General features: G+C 45.6%; 1 protein-coding gene across 3 annotated transcripts in view; it reads left to right on the top strand.

Annotated features, from left to right (window-relative positions):
• The window catches only part of DNAJC4 (DnaJ heat shock protein family (Hsp40) member C4), a 64,879-nt gene that overhangs the window by 9,844 nt on the left and 31,904 nt on the right, over positions 1-23,131 (top strand). For 2 of the 3 annotated variants that reach the window (XM_067544031.1, XM_067544033.1), the window contains exons 2-3: positions 9,381-9,519; positions 11,702-11,795. In XM_067544031.1, the coding sequence (XP_067400132.1) occupies positions 9,428-9,519; positions 11,702-11,795 (186 nt within the window). In that variant the 5' untranslated portion in view covers positions 9,381-9,427. Of the gene's footprint in view, positions 1-5,435; positions 5,484-9,380; positions 9,520-11,701; positions 11,796-23,131 lie in introns of those variants that run through there. The other variant, XM_067544032.1, reaches the window with a different exon arrangement.

Here is a 23,131-nt window from a genome sequence, read left to right on the forward strand (position 1 = left end):
TTGCTTCTGTCCTCAAGAGATGGCACTGCAAAGAAGCAAAGTGAGACAGATAGTGGGAAAAAGGGAGACAGCCCGCAGAGCAATCAGCAGGATCACCATGGCACACGGTCTATTAGTTATTATGAGTATTCAAGTAGCAGATAAGGGTCCCACCTGAGGTCAAGGACCTGTTGTCAGGCACTGCGTAGAAGCCCCTGACTGATTTGGGGACCTTCCATCATGCTGGCCACTGCACTGATCCCTCCAGCCAACATTGGGGGACACTTATCCAGTCACTGCACAGACCCCCTATAATCATCTGGGTCATCCCATTTACCCTTTTTAAAAATTGGTAAAACATTAGGTTTCTTCCACTCTTCTGGAACTTCCCCAATGCTCCTAGACTTACTGAAAATCAGCATTAATGGTTCAGCAGGCTCCTCAGCCAGCTTTTTAAAAACTTTTGGATGCAGGTTATCTGGACCTACTGATTTTAAAATGTCTAACTTTAGTAGCTGCTGTTAAACATCCTCCAGAGAGAGTAGTGTAATGGAAAGAGTGTTATCATCACCATGCGATGAGACTATATCATCTGGTTTTTTTCCCAAATACAGAACAGAAATATTTATTTGAACACTTCTGCCTTTTCTGCATTATTATTTATAATTCTATCATCTCCATCTAGAAATGGACCAATACCATTGTCGGGATTCTTTTTGTTCCTAAGACAATATATTTAAAAAACTCCTTATTGTTCTTAACTCTGCTGGCCATATATAGCTCCACGTGTCCTTTTGCTTCCTTTATCAATTTTCTACAGTTCCTAACTTCTGATATGTATTCATTACTATCAACTTCCACTTTCTTCCATTTGTTGTATATTATTTTCTTTTTTATAGCTGCCTTAACTTCCCCGCTAAACCAGATTGGTTTTGTAACCACTACAGTCTTCTGCCTCAGTTGTGAGATTATGGCTTTTTGGGCATCAAGTAAGGTGTTTTTAAATGATTCCCAATTATCATTCACATTTTCCTCCCATGTGTTCTGACTCATAATTGTTTTCAGCTCTGTGAAATGGGTCCTGTTAAAGCATCAAGTATACATATTACTGGTCTGGACTTTATTCTGCTTGCATATTATAAATGTGATCAAGTCATGATCACTTGTACCTAAGCTACCATTAATTTTGATTTCTGTGATCAGTTCCTCTTTATTTGTTAGGACAAGGTCTAATAAAGAACCCTCATGTTGCCTGCAACACTTTTTGTGTTAGGAAATTGTCCTCTATAATGTTTAGAAGTACTGAGGATGTTTTAGTACTGACAGCATGAGACCTCCAGCATATGTCACTCAAATTGAAATCCCTCATGATCATGCAGGTTTTTGCCCTACACATTGTAAATACTGTAGGTGTGTAATGAGGCTGTCATCCTGCCAACCAATATCTATCTTGTGCTTTATCTGTTAGGACATTGATTCATAAGCATTCAAAATATTTTTCTTCCATGTTATCAGTGACTTGGAAACAGGTAATGCCATTTTTGACATAAAGTACCACTCCCCCACCCCTTCTGCCCACTTGATCCTTCCTAAATAGGTTATAACTATTGATTTTAACATTCCCATCGTGAGACTCACCCCACAAGGTTTCAGTAACAGCAATTAGATCGAATTTATGCTCATAAATGAGCCATTCCAATTCCTTGTTTGTTACCCAGGCTCCTAGCATTGCTGTACAGGCAATTCAAGAATTTCTTCTCCATGTCCTTGGCTCCTTGATTTATTTTGTTCTCAACATCTCAGTTTTGTGTTGGGTGCTCATATCTTCCCTCACTTTAATTTCCCCTTTTGTTATTAATTTAACCCCCTCCTGATTGCTCTAGCCTGCCTGTACCCGAGGAGATTGGTCCTCCTTCTAGTGAGGTGCAGGCCTTCCAGACTGTACAACCTTCTCTCCCATAAAAGTTTGACCAATGTTCCACAAAACCAAAAACCTCCACCACTTACCTAGCCAGCGGTTCACTTCCAGAGTCTTCTGCCTTCCTTCACTTGGGGGACAGGAAGGATCTCAGAGAAGATAGCTCAGACTTCCTTTTTCTTCACAACACTTCTGAGTTCCCTGAAGTCATCTGCTCTATGCGAGATAGCCTGTGATGCAGTGTCATTAGTGCCTATATAAACCATCGCCAGTGGATCCTTGCTCGTCAACTTCAGAAGCCTCTCCAATCTTAGAGTGACATGTCGTGTCTTGGCTCCGGGAAGGCAGCACACTGGCCTGTTGTCTGCCTGTCCCTTGCAGAATGTTCTTTCAGTTCTTTCAGTTTGGGGGGAAAAGGGGCCCTTATGCCAGGCACTACACAGACTCCTCCCCCAGGTGGAGATTGGGAGCCCCTGTTATGTTGAGTGGTGCACAGACACAGAGCGAGAGACAATCCCTGCCACAGAGAATTTATAATCTAAATAGACAAAGAGTGGTGGTGGGAAACTGAGGCACAGAGAGGAGAACTGACTTGCCCAAGGTTACCCAGCAGGTCAGTGCCAGAGCTGAGAATAGAACCCAGATGTCCTGAGTCCCAACCCAGGTTCAGCCTTCCTCTCTTCCCTCCCGCCTGACTGAAGGAGAGTGTGTTCTCACATTCAGATGTCTTATATAGGAAATGTAATTGAACTGCTTGGCATTTGTTCCCTAGGGAACAGAATTGGCCCCAAATATCCTCTATCTGTGAAGGGATTATGGGGCCTGAGCTCTGCTTCTTACAGAAGGGGCTTGTGGGGGATGCGCCTACTTATTAGACTGGGTGTGAAAAATTCCCCTATGCACAGAGATAGCACCAGGTCCAGACATCATCTCTAGTGCGGAGTCCTGCAGAAACACAAAGGGATAAGGAGCTGTTGCTGAAGATCTGTTTTGACTAGGATTCACAAGAGGTTTAATCTGACTGATTTATGGACAGCCAAAGTTCAGAACCCCTTATCCCAGATGGCACGAGCGACCATGCTTTATGCCTAGCATGGCAGTGTTATGTACAGGAATCAAGTAGTATCTCTTTAAATAGCTTATGAACCCTCATGTGGTGCTCATTGTGTTCTGAGTCTCAGAACCCAGCCAGAGCAGCAGTGTCTGTGTATCTAGGCCTTGAGTAGTGAGCAAATGTGGTTACCACTACAGGCTTCCAGTACCATAGCTGCTTGCATTCTAACCTTTCCCCTCCCTCCCTGCCTCTCCGTTCCCAGGGTTAATGCACAATATCATTTGGCAGCATCTCATGTCCTTGGCAGGCCCGCTTCCCCTCAGGACGAAGGAAGCAGGTGAGGATGAAAGGGAAGCATCAATCCAATCTATGCTATGCTGGTGAACCACAGCTGTTTCCCGGTGCTGTCACTTTCTGATGTCCTCTCTAAATTCCCCTCTTTTCTTCCCTGAGCTGCCAGTGTCCCACTTCTCACTGGTGTTATTTTTAACTTCAGAAGACCTAGAATTATGAAATTCCAGCGATTGGGGCTGCCTCAGACTTGGGAGGAGGGTGGATAGAGCCTGAGCGACTCTTAAGGAGCTTTGGAAAGTCAAACAGACGGCAGCACTGCTTTTATCTGTAATGGCGAAAAAATGACACCATTCATAACCTCCTTGACAGGCGGGTCTCAGACTGTACTGTCCATGCTGCTCGTTGGAGGCTCTGTATTTGTTTGGTTTAGAAATACATCTGCCACAGCAAAGCAGGCAGATAAGTTTGTGTTACACCATGCTAATTTTCTGTCTGCCCAACGGATGGTTACAGCTAGCTGGCTTGCTTTCAGAATGGGAAATTGTTATAAAAAAGGCAGGAAAGCGTTGATTCCTTTTCAGAGTTGGATATATGATGAGAAAGGGTCCTGGCTCAGTTGCCATGGTGATGAATTTAACTGTTTGATGAGGATGCAAATTGAAAATCAAATTATTGTTAATTGTGGTCATGGTGCACAGGTCCCCCAGCTGGGATCGTGTTGTGCAGGTCCTTTGCCAGGATCAGGGTCTCCTGTTGTGTGTTGGGCACTGGCTAGTGTTGGGGGCCCGTATCATGCCAGGTACTGCACAGAGTAAGAGACAGTCCATACCCCGTAGAGCTTACAGTTTAAACAGACGAAGGAAGAATTGGAAGAAGATTGCTCACTTTGTTGCTTCTGTCTGCCCACCTGATAGCACACACCAGGGGCTCCTTGCTTTCCTCCATTCCCAGCACCCAAGCTACCTGGCTGCCACCTTCCCATCCCCCTCTATTTCAGGAACTCCCTGCAACTCCACCACCCCTTCCCTCATGCCAGGAGCTCTGCGTCCCCGTTTCCCTCTTCCCTATGTGCCTAGGGCTCTGTGTGCCCCCGTTTTTCCACTCTCCCCATACCAGGGTCCCCCATTCTCTGTATGCCCCACCTTCTCCCCACCATGCTTATTTCTTTTCTTTCTCTCTGGGAGATAAGTCATTCAGACTGTCAATATTTTAAACTTAATTGGGAAGATGGGCAGAGCTGAGATGCAATTACAGATCTGGTTGAAGCTGCTGGGTCTGCTCACCAGATGATAGGGGTTCTGGGTGTCCCCCATTTTCCCTTTCTAGCTTTCTGATTGTAATAAAAATCCATAGGGTTCTGGCCATTGATGCCTAGCACATTCCCTGAAATTTTGGAATTGATCTGATATGGTGGTCAAAAGTTACTGTGTTATATCCAAAATCCAAGTTCAGTGCAGTTTTATCCTCATTTTACAGGTGGGGAAACTGAGGCACAGCACAATTCAGTGACTTGCCCCAAGGTTGCACTGGGAACCTGTGACAGCTGGGAATTAAATCCAGACCTCCTGAGTTCTTGTCCAGCCACTTAACAGTAAGATCCTCCTCTAGCCCAAAGACTACGCACCATTTAAGTTCTATAGAGAGGGATTCAGTGGTGCATTAGGCTGCATGCTGACCTTTGCACAAGGGTAAATTTCACCCAAAGTGCATGCTGGGACATGGTTGATGTCCACAGCTGGAGTTTGCTGTATGGGTCAGTCCAGTCTCCTGCCTATGCCTTGCTGTTTGGGGTTCTGGAGGTGATGAGACCTGGCTAGGTGTGAAGTAGGCAATTGTCTGTATTGACGTCTCACAAGGTTGTGTCTTGCAAGCCAACTGGATTCCCCAGAGCTCGAACAAGCCATAGATTCTCAGATCAAAAGGCCAGAAAAGGACTCTTGTGACCTTCTAGTTTGACCTCCTGTATAACACAGGCCATAGGCTGGCCCTGAATTAATTCCTGTCGGAACTAGAGCAGAGCTTACAGAGAAACATCCAGTTTTGAATGGAAAATTGCCAGTGATGGAGAATCCACCAGAGCCATTGGGAAGTTGTTTCAGTGGTTAATGACCCTTGCTGTTAAAAATTTGTGCCCTATTTCCAGTCTGAATTTGTCTAGTTTCAACTTCTAGCCCTTGGTTCTTCTTAGACTGTTGGCTGCTAGACTGAAGAGACCTCCATCCAATTTCTGTTCCCCACGTAAGTACTTATAAACTGTGATCAAGACACCCCTCAACCTTTTCTCTATTAAGCTGAACAGATTGCGCTCCGAGAGGATCTCACTGCAGGCATGGTTTCCAGTTCTTTAGTCATTCTCACTCTCCAGCTCTGCGGTGCGTGGAGGGTTAACATGGGCAGAGCAGCACTCGAAATGTTTGAGCCCAGGAAAGCTGCTGATCCCTCATTTCACAAAGCCCAACTCCCTCGTTTGAAGCATTTCACAATTCTCCTTCATGTGCTGCTAGCTCGGAGTGATTAGCAGGGTTTTTTTTTATTTAAAGCTGGGTGGCCGGCCCTTGTTTTGTTGGACAGCCGAGTGGGGGTGGGGTGGAGAGCTACGCTTGCAGCCTTCCAAAGAGCTAAGAAAGCAGGATTCCTAAGGGTATAATGCACTGTACTACATTGCTGCTGCCCCAGATTGTGGTCTGGGGTTCTCCCTGTCTTACTCCTTATAATGTGGTCTTATTCTTTGTTAGGACTCTGCTGAAATTTGGGCCCCTGTTTTACGAAGTGCTGCACACAGATGTCCCTCCCATTCCCCCCCAACTGAAGGCAGTGCGTTGGATGCTGCACAGATCCCTCAGACCGAGAATAGAACCCAGGCGTGCTGACTTCTAGCCCCTCTGCCCTAACCGGTAGACCCCACTTCCCTCCCAGAGTTGGGGATTGAAGCCTGGAGCCCTGACTCTCCGACCTGGACTCTTACTGCGAGGCAGTCCTTCCCTGGACTGTCAGGTCCCTGCCAAGTTGGGTTCATAGGAAATTTGCCTGTGATAGCGAGAGAGGTCACTGCTGGGCAAGGTCACCAGGGCATGTGGAGGGGTTGGCAGGATGGCACAAGCTGCACCCCTCCTCATCCTTCCAGCCACTACCGCACGAGGGTCTGGAATGCAACCGTCATGTTATTCTTGGCTGCTTGCGACGTAAATGCTGCCTGCTTGTTCTGGTCGGCAGAGTCTCCTTAACAAGAACCTCACCACCCTGCTCTCCCCATGCTCTGAACACTCATCCCCCCTGCACGTTCTCCACACTCACACCCCAGCTGTACACGCTCATACATTAGTTCAATGCCATGTATTTCTGCCAGGGCATGTAGGCTCCGGCATCCTGTAGTGTGCTTCCATCCCTATGATCTTGTCTTATTCTCAGCAAATTTCACATCCCTCCAACACTGAGCTGCAATGAAATCAGTAATTAACCTTCCAGGGTTAAAGCTAGGGAGCATGGGCGACACTCTGTCACCCAGAGGGGATCTCCCACTCTCCCTACCTCCTTCACCCAAATCCTTATCAACTGGGAGAACTCCTAGCTGATATCCTGTTCTGGACTCTGTCCTGGAGATAGAGGTTGGATGGGAGACTCCATAGCCCAGCGAGGGAACAGAGATCCAGCTTACAGAGAAGGGAAATGACTTTCACAAGATCACTAAGCTGGGGAGAAGACTCAGGTGTCCTAATTCACAGCCCCCTGCTCTAACTCATTAGATCCCACTCCCGCCCCAGAGCTGGGAATAGAAACCTGGAGTCCCAACTCCCAGGCCCGTGTGGATTGTGCAACGCACAAAACAGGTGTGCACCTTAAAGGCTCAGAAACCAGAATGCCTTTTTTTTTTTAAACCATTGTCATGATTGTAAATCTTCTGATTTTTGGAGCCTGGCTCATTATCTTTGGACCATTCAGCGTTGGAGATACTATGAAGGCAGGTGTTTGGATGCAACCCAAGTGTGAGCGCCCAGGCTGTGCACCAGGTTGGCAAGCAAGAGTGACTCGTCTGGTGAATGACGTATTTCCCAGCCCTTCTGCTTGGCTTCTGTGCTGATGGGAAGCGAGTCTGTTCCCTCGGGGATGCATGTGGGCTTTAGGTTCCAGGATGAATGTTCCCATCTATTGTTATTTGTTGTTGATGATTGTTTATTTGTAGGAATCTTTTCCCCAGTTTATTCAGGCAGGCCAGCTGAGGTTCATAGATTTCAGAGTTCAAAGCCAGAAGGGAGTTTGTAGTTTGACCTCCTGTGTAGTACAGGCCAATCCATTTCATCCAGTTACCTCAGTATTGAGCCCAAAGATTTTAGAAGAGCAAAGCATTTCAGTCCTCAAGAGACTAAACTGTTGTGTGTCCCAGGCAGAGACTGAGGGGCCCCCATTGCCCAAGGCTCCTGCAGTGGCAGGGAATTGATGAGGTGAGATATGTTTAGAGGATCCCAGCAGGCAATGTGTGCCCCATGCTGCAGAAGAAGGTGAACACTCCCCCTGCCCTGTGTCCCTGTCACTCTGATGTGGGGTCGAATTAGGAATTTCCCCCAGATCTGGTGATGTTTGACCCTGAGCATGGGATCAAAACACACCAGCCAGGCATCTAAGGCAGAGGATTCTCTGAACCACCTCAGAGCATCGGTCCGTCCCACTAAGGAGCCCATCTCCAGCTGAAGCCTGTCCCTGATGCTTCAGAGGAAGACAAACATACCAACCCAGAAGACAGCTGGCCAGCTATGCATCGGGGATAAAAGGAACCCTTGTGAGGGACCAGCTGAAGCCCTGAAGCATGAGATTAGATTTGAGTCATTGTCTTAATGCAGAGCTGCGATTGCTAGGAGCATGTTGAGGGCAATGTGGGTTGTGTGCCTGATTCTGCAATCAGGTAAAATCCCTGCTTGACATCAGTGGGAGTTTCCCAGTGTTGTCTGTCCACAAGACCCCTTCTGTTCTGTATTTAAAACATTGGGTTGGGGTGCAGGAGACTTGGGTTTCGGTTCCCAGCTCTGCCACAGACTCCTTGGGCAAGTTACAGCCTCAGTTTCCCCATCTGTAAAATCAGATCTGTAAAATTTCGCCTAATCAGACTGTGAGCTCTTCAGGGCAGAGACTGCCTCTCTGTGTGTGCCTGTGTGATGCCTGGCACAGTGGGGGTCCCAATCTTGATCAGGAGGCCCTTTATAATGATGGCAGCTCCTGATCTTAGTTGGGAATGGAAGGCTGCTGCAGTAATAAATGAAAGGTGACATGGAAAGTTTTCACGTAAACTTTTTTGATAGAAAATGCATGCTGGGGCGTGGGTAATTAAAAAATGTTGGGTGAAAAGCATCTGCCTTCTGTTAAAATACCAGATGACCAAAAGCCAAAATATTTAAATTTGAAGTTGCTTCATGGAAGTTGTAGTTCAGGTGCATCAGATTCCCATTCTCCCGTATGGGCTAGGTCCTTGGTCAGACTACATCTCCCATGATGCCCCTAACCAGGGACTCCCATGGTGTTTCTCTAGGAGAGGAGACCATGGTGCATCCTGGGAGATGTAGTCTGACCAGGAAGTCTAGTGTACATAAGTGCTGGAACTGGGGGTGCTCCCACACTCCCTACCTTGAAGTGGTTTCCATCATATATAGGGTTTACAATTTGGTTCAGTGGCTCTCAGCACCCCCACTATACAAATTGTTCCAGCACCTCAGCCAGCCTATAGAGAATGGGAACATGAGGCATCTGAAATACAACTGCTCTGAGGCACTGCAGCAGCTCAGCAAGAAGGGAGACCATGCTGCATTATGGGAGATGTAGTGTGACCAGGGACCATAGCCAGGACCAGTGCACATTGTGAGTGAAGACAGAGCTAGCACGAACCCCTTACACCAGGGCCTTGGTCCTGCATTAACTTATGCAAAAGTTAGCTTTACTGCCATGTGTAGTCCCAGCATGTGCATAAATGTGTGCAGGGTTGGAGCCCAGCTAAGCAGGGCTTAGTTGGTGCCTGACCTCATATTTGCCCCTCTTGGAAGTTTCTCCTATGCTGGTAACTGACCAATGGCTCATTTCAAAGGGACAGCAGTTCATCAGTTGTTTCTGTATGCTTTTCCAATATCCATCTCTTTCTCCCCACCCTTGCAGATCTGAATCACCTCCAGCTCTCTGCGTGCTGCTCGCTGGCTCTGAAAATGCTTCTGTCCATCCCCCACCTGGTCTGCCAGTGCTGCTTTTGGTGCAGAAGTGCCACACAACGGACATTTTCTAGCACGCTTTCAAACTGGTGAGTGGATGTAACATGGTGTTGGAGCACCAAGGCACCATCTCCCACTGTGTCTGTCTTTCAGTATCTCTTTTTTGGGTTATGCTTTCTTGCTCTGCATTTGGCGGAGGAATGAGAGTAAAGCGACACGCAGCATAACACAAGTCCTTCCCAGGAGCTGCACCTGTTTAACTAAAACCTGTTTGGCTTGCAAAGACTCCAGCTAAATTAACAAGATTTATGCCACAAACAAAAGGGCAATGGGAGAAGACAGTAAAAATGTCAGTGTTTCATCCCCCTTCCGGGCCTGTATAACTAACAACAGAAAGGGGCTTACGTCTGCGAGTTTATGGAGATGACATATACACAGCTGGGAAACGTTAGGCACTCACGCACACATGCCTGGTCCAGTGTGTTCCTAACGAAACTCCTGTTCTCAAGAGAGAGAGGAAGAGACTCACACATATACCCTTGCTTATGTGTGCATACACTTGCTCTCTTGCACACTCACACTGGGTTACTAATAAATCTCCTTCAAGGAGAACTAGCAGTCACTCACTCTTTTACACATGCACTCACTTTCTCACACTATTATACATGCACTCACTCGTTCACAGTCTCTTACTCTCACATGCAGTTGCTCTCTCACTCGCACTCATTCACGCATACATTCACTGCTTACTCACGTTTGCTTGCATTTGCTTATTTTTAGACACACGCTCGTTTATTGACTCTGACACATGAACTCACTTGCTTACACACGCACACACAGAGGCCCTGTCCACTGGGTTATTAATGAATCTTCTTCCTCTCAAGAAGAACCAGAACACAGACAAACACTCTCTCTCTCTCTCTCTCTCTCTCTTTTAAGTAGTAGTTAGTTAGGATGCAAGCACCCCCCGCTCCCTCAGAATGCAGAATGACCTTGCTCCATACCTATCACTTTGGAGATTTCGGAGCTGTATGTCTTTCCCCACCCAATATCAGTGCCATCTGTGAATGCCCCACACCAATAACTGTGGCCCTGTCTGCCAACCTAGCAGCAAATAGCCCTGGCATTTTCTGCTAGGAGACAGGTCATGCCCTCGCCTACTGCGGTGCCCTGGGTAGCAATGGTGTGAAGAAGGAGGCGGGATGTCCTGAGATGGCGACCCACAGCAGTGTGGGATGTATCCAGGGATGGTTTGGGTGGAGTGGTGTTACATGTAGGCTAAGGTTTAGGTACCCCTTGAAATTCATAGATGTCAGATATCTAATTCCCACAGTTCCCTGGTGTTGGCAAGCCAGAGCTAAGCCCTGTAGCCTGAAGGGTTTCTCGGATTGCAAACACAGGCAATAGGAGATTGGTTGCAGGCTGTGTGTGTTGGAGACAGGTAGCTAAAGGAAGCAGTCTTGAATGGAACCCTGAGAGGGAGCAGAGAGAGTGCTTCTTGAGTGCAGAGCCAGCTGGAGGGACAGACATGGTGATTTTGCAGCAAGGAATCAATCAATTTGGCATTTCTGCTGCTTTCAGAGAAACAGGACTTTGTGCCCACTCATTGTAAATTAGTAAGATTGTACCAATAATAAATCCCTAGCTCTCATTTATTACTTTTCATCCATTGATCTCAAAGTACTTTGCAAAAATGACTTTGCAAAAGAAGATCAGTATCATCATCCCCATTTTACAGATGAGGAAACAGGCACAGAGAGAGGAAGGGTCCTGCTCAAGGTCACCCAGCACACCAGGGGAAGAGCTGGGAATAGAACCCAGGTGTCCTGAGTCCCCACTCCAGTACTCTGTCCACTAGAACACATTGCCTCAGGTCTCCAGAACAGACCAGATTCATAGTATTGACTTCACCTAACAGAAACATTCCTGGAGAGTGGAGAAGTGTTCAGACTGAAGGGGCAAGAGGATCAATCTTTACTATCTCATTCTAGTGTCCCCCATCACCAGTCCTGGAGACTCCTGGCAGAGAGCCATGGACTGTGACCTCCCCTGTCCTCCAGTAGAGTTCCTCCAGCACAGATGTACAGGGGCTGAGGGAAGCTTGCCATTCCACTGTCCCTGTGCTCTGGAGCTGTCAGTTCAATTCCTGTGGCAGGTCTATAGCCCAGATCCTACACCCTCCTTTGGCTGAACGAGGAAGGAATTGGAACTGGCTCACCGGTACAGTCATTGTGGCTCAGAGAGATGAACCTTGTCCCTTCTGTTGCCTAGGTCTGGCTGCAGCAATTACTATGACCTGCTGGGAATCAAGCAAGATGCCACCATGGAAGAGATCAAACAAGCCTTCTTTGCCAAGTCAAAAAAGGTATGGGATGGGGCTTTGGTTAAGCCAGTGTGTTTGCCATTGTGGGCCTGGCTGGGATAACCGAGTATGAGAGTTGGCAAAGGCTGGGGAACTGCATCCTGGCACAGCACATGCCTGTTTTAGTGGTTAGACTGTTAGAGCATAAAGCCAGGGAGTCAGGATCCCTGGGTCATGTTCCTGGCTCTACCAGGGGAGTACGGTGAGCCAGGTTCTGTTCTGGCTCTGGGGCGGAGTGGGTTAGAGCAGTAATAAGAAGGATGACAGTAAAACCTTACCTAGTATTTTTCATCAATAGATGGGGCTGGAAGTCAGAACTCCTGAGTTCTCTTCCCAGCTCTGGAAGAGGTGTGGGATTAATATATGACACTGCTAGACTCTGGCCAGTTAAACAAATGGGGTATGGTGCTTCCCTGCTTCTCCATCATTCATCTAGTCCTTGGCATCTCTGCTGCCAGATCCCATCAGCCCCCAGGGCAAATAAATGATGATCGATTCTGCTTGGGATGTTTGACCCTCTGTGACCTCCGCTCCCACTACTAATGGGGCCCCTGTGTTACGCAAGCAGCAAATAGCATCGGGAATGCCGGAGCCTGTGCTGAGCTGGGGGAGGATCCCAGCCCAGCCAAGTCAATTGTCAACACCCCATCTGTTTGGAAATCACATGAACCTTCCTAGCAAAAGGAGGCTTGAAAAAGCTTTTCTCCTACTATTAACTCTTTGCATCCTGATGCCTTTGTGTGTTACATACATTTTGCCATTCCCCTTCCTCCCTGAAGAGGGCATTGCCAGGCCGGAAGTGTTCAGAGCAGGAGGGGGACCCTGTGTTGCATTCCCCAAAAGAAGAGGCAGTATTTTAATGGGCTTTTCCAGTCTGGTGCAGAATATTAGTTTGTGTGTGAGGGAGAGAGAGACATTAAGAGACACAGAATTAGACTGGAATGAAGATGTAAATTTTTATCAATGAGGGGAACTAACCACTGGAACAACTTCCCAAGGGCTGTGGTGGATTCTTCATCATTGGCAACTTGTAAATCAAGATTGGATGTTTTTCTAAATTATCCACTCTAGTCCAACCAGCTGTTAATTCAGGGCTGTCATATGGGGCCTGTGTTATACAGGAGGTCAGATTAGATGATCACAGTGGTCCCTTCTGACCTTAAAAATCTGTGTCTACCACTTCCCATGGAACTTTGTTCCAGTGGTTCATTACCCTCCCAGCTAAAAATTTGTGCCTTTCTAATTGGAATGTGTCTGGCTTTAACTTCCAGCCATTAGGTCTTGTTCTGCCTCTCTCTGCTATGTTAAAGAGTCCTCTAGTACCCAGGATTTCCTCCCCCAAAGGTCCCTATACGCTGTAATCAAGTCTAGTCTGGATCTTCTTTTTGAAAAGCTAAACAAATGAATCTCCTTAAAGTCTCTCACTGTAAGGTTTTTGTTTTTTTTTTCTTCCTGTCCTCAGATCCGTTTTGTGGCTCTTCTCCTCCGCCCTGCTCTGAGATCAGCCAGTTCATTGTTAAGCCAGCCCCCTGCCAGCCACCCCCTCCCCCCAAATGCCTCTGACCTTTCCTTTTAGGGGATGCCCAAATGCTACTCCAAAATATCCTCCTACTTGGGCACCAACCATGGGTTTAGCATTTGATGCCTGCCCTGCTGTTTCCAACTGCCCTAGGAATTTCCTCCTTGGCTATCACCCCCACGCACACCTTGTGAACACTCAGCTCCAGATGTTAATGTGTCACCATCAGAGGAAATCTGTCTGAACCTTGTCACAGCTGCTCGCATTCATTGTGTGTCCAGACGATGCTGACAGCAGGTGTGCAAAGATCCGGCTGTGTTGGAGGGGCGGCTGTGTCTTAGCTCCATGTTAGCTTGAGAGTATGGGCTCAAGCCCTAAGGCAGACACATAGAGGGTCTATTTGGTATTTCCGTTTATGGTACTTATCTGGCCCTCATCCCCATAGTATCTCAAGCACCTTCTAATCTTTACAGTATCTGTGCCTACACCCCACTGTAAGGCAGGGCAGTACAGAGGGGGAACCGAGACACAGAGCAGCTAAGTGACTTGCTGAGGGTCACCCAGGGAGTCTGTGGCAGAGCAAGAATTGAACGCAGGTCTCCTGAGTCCTAAAGCAGCGGCTTAACCACTGGGCCATCCTTCCTGTGTTTGCTGCTTGTAGGGATTTAAACCACCATCTTCCATGTTACTGAGAACTCTGGGCCCACTCCCATACAGAATTTAAGCATGTGTGTGGCTTTAAGTTCTGCTGACATCCAGTGGAACCACTCACATGCTTAAAGTTGAGCATATGGGGTGAAAGTTCTCTGGGACAGGGACTGTCTTTATTCTGTGTTTGTACAGCATTTGGAAGAGTGCGGTCCTAGTCCATGACTGGGGCTTCTGGGTGGTGGCATTTAATGGGACTTCTGCTCCTAAATCAATTAGTTGGTTTCATATATCCCACCCCATGGGTTTAAGAGAAGGGCCAGAACCCACATGCTCTTATTTGTATCAAAGTAGCCCCTGGTAGAGATCAGAGCACCCACCATGCCAGACACTGCACGGATCCCCAGCTGAGATCAGATCTTCCACTGTACTGGGTGTTGCATGGATCCCCAACTCAGAATGGGACCCTGCTCATGTTGGGTAGTGCACAAACCCTCAGCCAATATTTGGGCCCCGGTCTGACCAGGTGCTGCACAGACAGGTAGTGAGACAGTCCATGCCCCAAAGAACTTACCATCTAACGATACAAACCTGAGGGGGGCGGGGGGAGAGGAACTGAGCCATAGAGAGGGCAAATGATTTGTCCATGGTCACACATCAAGTCAGCAGCAGAACTGGGATAGAACCCATCTTCCCTGCACCCCCGTTGCTTTACATGTGCAACCATCTTTGGGTGGCACACAGCAGCTGTTGAACAGCACCAATCCTTGGTAGCTGGGAATAGGAAGCTGTCAGTTCTGGGTTGTCTACATGGCAGGTCCCAAAGGGAGGAATCTAATTAGAAAAGGATGAGGAGGCTGGTTCATTTAATGTGAAATAATTGGGATAAGATGTTAAAAACAATAATAATGTAGTCATGCTCCTACAGAAATGTGTTCTGTTTTGCCTCTTGCTGGGTGCTTTGTGTATTGTCATCAGGGCTGCTTGAATTGGTTGTTTATGACTTTATTTCCCACCCCCCACCAAACTTTTCCCAAAATAGAAAGTTACAAATATACAAAGTAGAGCAAATGTGAGCTAAGCAAACCCGGCCAAGCTTTGCATTACATCCGATCTCTTGCCAAGCCACTGAGACAAGGGGAGAGGAGGCAGCTCTACAGGAAATAACCCTACAATATTTTGATGTCATCATCGTTGTAGGTAAAGATGTTGAAAGGTGACTGGTGATTTTTCAACACCCCAGTTTAAGACACCTCAAAGAGGCCTGATTTTCTAAATAAGGCTGAGAACTGGAGCTCTGACGTTCAGGCCCTTTAAAGGTGGGGCAGGGTCTATCTCTTTGCTCAATGTCTGCACAGCCTAGTGGAGTGGGGTTGTGTGCTGGGTCTGAGGCTCCTGGGTGCTGGCTTTTCACTTGTGCTCTTAGGTCAATTAGTTGATTTAAAAAATCCCACCCTATTGTCCAGGTGCTACTTTGATACAAATAAATAAGAGAACATGCAGTTCTGGTCCTCCCCTTGAGCCCCTGGGGTTGGATTTCTGAAATCAGCTAATTGACTTAAGAGCATGAGTCCTGTTGAAAATCAGCACGGAGTCCCACGACTCCTAGAAAATTGTGCACTAGAAAATCTTGAACTTACTATTTAAAGCTTTGCAAATTTGTTGCTATGTATGTTACAGTAGGAATTTCAGACCCCAACCAAGATTTGGGGACCCCTTGTGCCGGGTGCTGCTCAGACTCCTGATTGACAGCAGGGCACATGTTGTACCAGGTGCTGCGCAGATAAGAGCAAGAGACAGTTTGTGTCCCAAACCGCTTGCAGTCTAAGTAGACAAAGGATTGGAAGGGAAACAGAGGCACAGAGCTGAGACAACTTGTCCAAGGTCAGTGGGAGATTTGGGGATAGAACCCATGTGTCCTGAGTCCTTAGGCCATGTGCATCCCACAAATACCTAACTCACAAGACAGAACTGTATCCAGGATATTATTATTTATTATTTGCTTGTGTTACCATAGTGCCTGAAGCCCCAGTCATGGACCAGGACCCTGTTGTACTAGACCCTCTACAAACGGAACAAAAAGACAGTCCCTGTCCAAAGAGCTGACAGCTAAAGTAGCAATTCACAAACAAATAAGGGAATCTAGCTTGACATCTCCATAGCACTATAGTGGCTGGCTGGCAGAGAAGAAGCAGGTCATCTCTGGATGCTACTATATAGAAAAATCAGGGGCACGGGAGCTGTTTGGCCTGGCCCTGCCTAGTGCCACAACATAGACTCCTGCATCATAAGCACATATCATCCAATTTCAAGAGCTCAATCTGTTTAGCTTTTCAGACAGATCAAGAGGTAACTTGATTATGTTGTAAGTACCTTCATGGGGAGAACATACCAGGTACTAAAGGATCTTTACCCTAGCACAGAAAGGCAGAAGAAGAACCAATGGCTGGGAGCTAAAACCAGACAAATTCTAATCAGGCATAGATTTTTAAGAGCAAGTGTGATTAACCACTGGAACAAACTGCCAAAGGAAGTGGTGGATTCTCCATCTCTTAGTGGCTTCTAATAAAGCCTGGATGCCTTTCTGGAAGAGATATTAGTCAAACACAAGTGACTAGACTCAACACAGAGGAAAATGGGGGAAATTCTCTGGCCTATGCTATGCAGAGGTTAGTCTAGGTGCTCTAATGGTCCCGCTTTTGGCCTTTGAATCCATGAGGTAATGCATGCCCTTTGATGTGGCTGGAAGATATTGCCCAGAGCAGCTCCTAATCCCTTTGTTGTTTCCTCCTGGGGCTTCCAAGTTAACAAAACAAGATGATCCTGTCTCCTCCAGTGCCCGGAGATAAGTGTTGATTTTTGTGGGAGAGAGTGTGTGTGGTGATGGCTTCTGAAGCAAAATACTCACTTGTTTTAAATCTCCCCCATTTTAAAAGATGTCAGGTCAGGGCCAGAGAATTCCCTAGGGATTCCTGCCTGCAGGCCAGAACCTCTGTTTGAGCTAGACTAGAGCATCACTTTTAGAAAGAGATGCCCAATCTTGATTTCAGGGCTCCACGTGAGGGAGACACCTCTGCGTCCCTTGATACTGTTGCCCCTTGGCCCAAGCAATTTAGCCATTACGCGGAGCCTTGCTGGCTTGTTCCTGTTAGGAAGAGAAGCAGATTTTATGAAATAATGGAGTGGCTGATCCAGGAATCAATTAATAATTAATGAAAGCTGGGAAATATAAATAATGCCAATCAACATGGGTTATGGAAAATAGATCCTGTCAAACTAACTTGATGTCTTTTCCTGATGAGATTACAAGTTTTGTTGATAAAGGTCATAGTGCTGATGTAATAGACTTCTGTAAAACATTTGACTTGGTCTAGCATGATATTTTGATTAAAAAGCTCAAATGATACAAAATCAACATGGCATACATTAAAGGGATTAGAAAATGGCGAACTGATAGGTCTCAAAATGTAATTGTAAATAGGGAATCCTCACTGAGCGGGTGCATTTCTCATGGGGTACCACAGGGATCAGTTCTTGGTCTTGTGCTATTTACCTTTTATCAGTGACCTAGAAGAACACATAAAATCATCACTGGTAAAGTTGGCAGAAGACACCAAGATTAGGGAGTGGTGAATGATGAAGAGGACTGGTCACTGATAGTGCAACTTGAATTGCATGTTAAGCTGGGCGGAAACAAACAATATATGTTTTAATATGACCAAGTATAAAGTTATACATCTAGGAACAAGGAATGTAGGCCATATTTACAGGATGGGAGAGACTATCCTGGGAAGCACTGACCCTGGAAAAGATTTGGGGGTCATGGCTGATAATCAGCTAAACATGAGCTCCCAGTATAATGCTGTGGCCAAAAGGGCTAATGCAATCCTTGAATGTATTACTCAAGTAGAAACTCAAGTAGGAGTAGAGAGGTTATTTTACCTCTGCATTTGGCACTGGTACAATCACTGCTGGAAATCTGTGTCCCGTTCTGGTGCCCACAATTCAAGAAGGATGTTGATTAAGTGGAGTGGGTTCAGAGAAGAGCCACAAGAATGATTAAAAGGGTTGGAAACTTCTAAATGCCTTATAATGATTGACTCAAGGAGCTCAATCTATTTATTTTAACAAAGAGAAAGTTCTGGGGTAATTTGACCAAAGTCTATAAGTACCTACATGGGAAACAGAAATTGATAATAAAGGGTTCTTCAATCTAGCAGACAAATGTCTAACAAAATCTAATGGCTGGAAGCTGACGCTTAGACTAATTCAGATGGAAAATAAGACTCAATTTTTTACCAGTGAGGTAATTAACTATTGGAACAGCTTCCCAAGGGCTCTGGTGGATTCTCTATCACTGACAATTTTTCAATCAAGATTGGGCATTTTTCTAAAAGATCTGCTCTGGTTCAACCAGGAATTAATTCAGGACCATCCTATAGCCTGTTCTATGCAGGAAGTCAGATTTGATGATCACAGTGATTTCTTCTGGTCTTATCTATGAAGTTATGAGTCAGGTATTTCTTTAGTAAAACCTGTATACAGTAGAACCTCAAAGATATGAACACCTTGGGAATGGAGGTAGTTCGTAACTCTGAACAAAACACGATGGTACAGTACCCTGCGGTCAGTGTCTTCCAGCTGAGTCTGGGAGAGATCTCTGCAAAGGTGGCACCGAGCAGCACTGCCTGGTTTGCAAGCAGCCCCCTGCCCTATTCTTGTTTCTTGCATTTGGGCTGAACTGGGGGGCCTGCCCTGCACCCTTGACACTACACGCTCCAGCCCTTGACTGTCTCTCCCCAGGGCTCACCCTGCTCAGTGCACTGCTTGCCATGCTCCAGAGGCAGCATGTGGCAGGAGGTTGGTGCCAGCCGGCTGCCAGTGCCCCTCCCTCCCCTGCCGCTTGCACTCCCAGAGGTGCTGGCGGGATCCAGGAGTGCAGCCACGGGCAAAGCTTGGGCCACATCGGTGCACAGACTGTGGCCATTTGAAACTCCTCTAGAGTGCAGTTGACTCCCACTCCAGCTCTAGGCCAGGCTTTGGCTGCAACCTTCAGTTTCTTGCAGCTGAAGAGCTGCTCCACTGCAGCAGCTTTCTTTCCTGGGCTGGGAGTGAGAGAGAGAACAACTTCCCCCTCCAAATGGGGTGGGGTAGGAGGGGGAGAAGCAGTGCCCTTGGCTTGCAGGAACAGTGCAGACCCTGGACTGTTTCTCCTCTGCACAGTATTTGCTTCCTGACTGCTTACAGTACTTCTGGTTTCACTGGTGTTCGTATCTTTGAGGTTCTACTGTATTTAAAAAAAATGTCCACAAAGTCCTGTTTCCCTGAGCACTGTAGAATAAACACTAAGAGGCAGTTTCCAAGCCTACCACTCCAGCCAGTCTGGTGCCAAAAAGAAGCACTTCTCTTGGCTTCCTCCCAGAGTCATAAGAACAGCCATACTAGTCTGACCAATGGTCCATCTTGTCTTCTGACAGAAACTTCAGAGGGAATGAACAGAACAGGGCAATTTCCATCCAGTCCCAGCTTCTGGCAGTCAGATGTTTAGGGACATCCAGAGCATGGTGTTGCATCCTTGACCATCGTGGCTAATAGCCATTGATGGACCTACCCTCCATGAACGTAATCTAATTCTTTTTTGAACCCAGTTAGATTTTTGGCCCTCACAACATCCCCTGGCAACAAGTGCCACAGGTTGACTGTGTGAAGAAGTACTTCCTTATGTTTGTTTTAAACCATCTACCTATTTCATTGGGTGATGCCTGGTTCTTGTGTTATGGGAAGGGATAAATAACTCTTCCTTATTCACTTTCTCCTCACCATCCATGATTTTATAGATTTCTATCATATCCTGCCTTAGTCATTTATTTTCTAAGATGAACAGTCCCAGGCTTTTTGATCTCTACTCATATAGAGGCTGTTCCATTCCCCTAATAATTTTGTTGCCCTTCTCTGTACCTTTTCTAATTCTAATACATCTTTTTTGAGATAGGACAACAAGAACTGCAGGCAGTATTTGAGATGTGGATGTACCATGAATTTATATAGTGGCATTATGATATTTTCAATCTTATCGTATATCCCTTTCATAAAGGTTCCTAGCATTCTGTTAGCTTTTTTGACTGCTGCTGCACATTCAGCAGATGTTTTCGGAGAACTATCAACAGTGACTCCAAGATCTCTTTTTTGAGAGGGAACAGCTAATTTAGATCCCATCATTTTATATGTATACTTGGGATTATTTTTTCAAATGTGCATTACTTTGCATTTATCAACATTGAATTTCATCTGCCATTTTGTTATCCAGTTGCCCTGTTTTGTGAGATTCCTTTATAAATCTTCGCACTCTGATTTGGACTTAACTATCTTGACTATTTGTATAATATCTGCAAACTTTGCCATCTTACTGTTTACCCCTTTTTCCAAATAATTTATGAATAAATTGAACAGCACTGATTCCAGTACAGATCTGTGGAGGATCAGCTATTTACCTCTCTCCATTGTGAAAACTGACCATTTATTCCTGTCCTTTGTTTCCTATCTTTTAACCAGTTATTGATCCATGAGAGGACCTTCCCTCTTATCACGTCTGCCTACTTTGCTTAAGAGCTTTTGGTGAGGGACCTTGTCAAAAGCTGTCTGAAAGTTCAAGTACATTATATTCACTGCATCACCCTAGTCCACAAGTTTGTTGTCCCCCTCAAAGAATTTTAATAGATTGGTGAGACATGATTTCCCTTTACAAAAGCCGTGTTGACTTTTCCCCAACATATCAAGTTAATCTATGTGTCTGATAATTCTGTTCTTTGGTATAGTTTCTACCAGTTTGCCTCGTGGAGATCATTCATTGCATTGCCAAGGCAAGTTCTCCTTTGGGAGACTTTGTCATTGTCTGTGGAAAGAGAGATGGGTCAGATTGCTCACAAAGATCAAGGTGTATCTGGTAGCGGTGCGGTCCACATTGCTGTACAGATGTGAATCATGGACGTTCTACCATAGACACCACAAGCAACTCGAGCCGTTCCACCAGCGCTCCCTGAGATCCATTTGTACCATTCGATGGCATGACAGAATCACCAATACAGAGGTCCTTGAAAGGTGCCAAATTTCAAGTATGGAAGGCATGTTGCTGAGAACCCAGTTTCGGTGGGCTGGACTTGTTAGGAGGATGGAGGACACCAGAATCCCTAAAGCAGTGCTTTACAGCCAATTGAAAAATGGACAGAGATCACAGGGTAGGCCACATCTGAGATCTAAGAACACCTTGAAACAAAATCTTAAGGCCTGTAACATCGATACCAACAATTGGGAGGATTTAGCCCTGGACAGGGCCAGCTGGAGGCAGTGCTGTCATTTAGCTATAAAAAACTTGAAATCAAACAAGCAAGTATAGAGGAGGAAAAGAGAGAAAGGAGAAAGGCCATCTCAGTAACTCCATCAATTGCAGGTTTTAGCTGCAGCATCTGTAGTTGCATCCATGAATCAAAGATTGGCCTTATTTTGCACAAATGCATGCGTAAACAAACTTAGTTACAAAGGGTCACTGATACAACTCATTTGTCGACATCGACGGGAGACTCCAATCACTAGTGTGCCTGGTACTGGATTAAGCTCCCTGGCCTGTAATTGCCAGGATCACCTCTGGAGCCTTTTTAAAAAATCAATATTACATTAGCTATCCACCAGTCATCTGGTACATGCCTGATTTAAGTGATAGGTAACATACTATAACTACAGTTAGTAGTTCTGCAGTTTCATATTTGATTTTCTTCAGAAGTCTTGGGTGAATACCATCTTGTCCTGTTTAATTTATCAATTTGTTCCACAACCTCCTATATTGTCACCTCAATCTGGTACAGTTCCTCAGATTTGTCATCTAAAAAGAAGGGCTCAGGTGTGGGAATTTTCCTCACATCTCCTGCAGTGAAGACCGATGCAAAGAATTTATTTTGCTTCTCTGCAACGGCCTCCTCTTCTTTGAGTACTTCTTTAGCACCTCAATTGTCCAGAGGCCCCGCTGATTGTTTGGCAGGCTTCCTACTTCTGATATACTTTTTAAAAATTGCTGTTAGTTCGCTAGTTGCTTTTCAAATTCTTTTTTGGCCTGCCTAATTATAGTTTTACACTTGACTTGCCAGAGTTTGTTTTTTTCTATTTTCCATAGTAGAATTTGACTTCTAATTTTTAAAAGATGTCTTTTTGTCTCTAACCACTTCTTTTACCCTGTTGTTTAGCTATGGTGGCATTTTTTTTGGTCTGCTTTCTGTTTTTTGTTGTTGTTGTTGTTTTGTATTGTATTTGGGGTATATATATAGATTTGAGCCTTTATTATGGTAAGTTTCCATGCAGCTTGCAGACATTTCACTTTTGTGATTGTCTCCTTTAATTTCCATTTAACTAGCCTCCTCATTTTTATGTAGTTCCACTTTTCAAAGTTAAATGCTAATGTGGTGGGTTTCTTTGGTATTTTCCCCCCTACAAGGATGTTAAATTTAATTACATTATGGTCACCATTATTGAATAGTTCAGCTATATTCACCTCTTGGACCAGATCCTGTGTGCCAATTTGTACTAAATCAGAAATTGCCTCTCTCCATGTTGGTTCCAGGACTAGCTGCTCCAAGAGGCAGTCATTAATGGTGTCTAAAACTTGTATCTCTGCATCCCATCCTGAGGTGATTTGTGCCCAATTAATATGCGGATAGTGTAACCCCCCTATTATTATTGGGTTTTCTGTTTTTGTAGCCTCTCTAATCTCCCTGAACATTTCACAACCATCCTGGTCAGGTGGTTGGTAGCATATTACTACTGCTGTACTCTTATTTTCCAATCATAGAATTTCTGTCCATAGAGATTCTTTGGTACAGTTTGAGTCATGTAAGATTTTCACCTTCTTTCCCTTTGCTTTCTTTCACATATAATGCCACTCACCCATCAGTGTGACCTACTCTGTCATTCCTGTATATTTTGTACTCTGGTAGTTCTCTGTCCCATGGATTATCATTGTTCTACCAAGTTTCTGTGATACCTATTATATCAATATCCTCATTTGATACCAGGCATTCAAGTTCACCCTCTTAGTATTTGGACTTCTTGCATTTGAATACAAGCACTTATAAAACTGGTCAATATTTAGTTGTCTGCCTTCATGTGATGTAAATGAATAGGACTC

This window comes from Emydura macquarii, unplaced genomic scaffold, assembly GCF_026122565.2.
Source record: "Emydura macquarii macquarii isolate MOO-44397 ecotype Brisbane River unplaced genomic scaffold, CSIRO-AGI_Emac_v2 contig_968, whole genome shotgun sequence".
NCBI lineage: Eukaryota > Metazoa > Chordata > Testudines > Chelidae > Emydura > Emydura macquarii.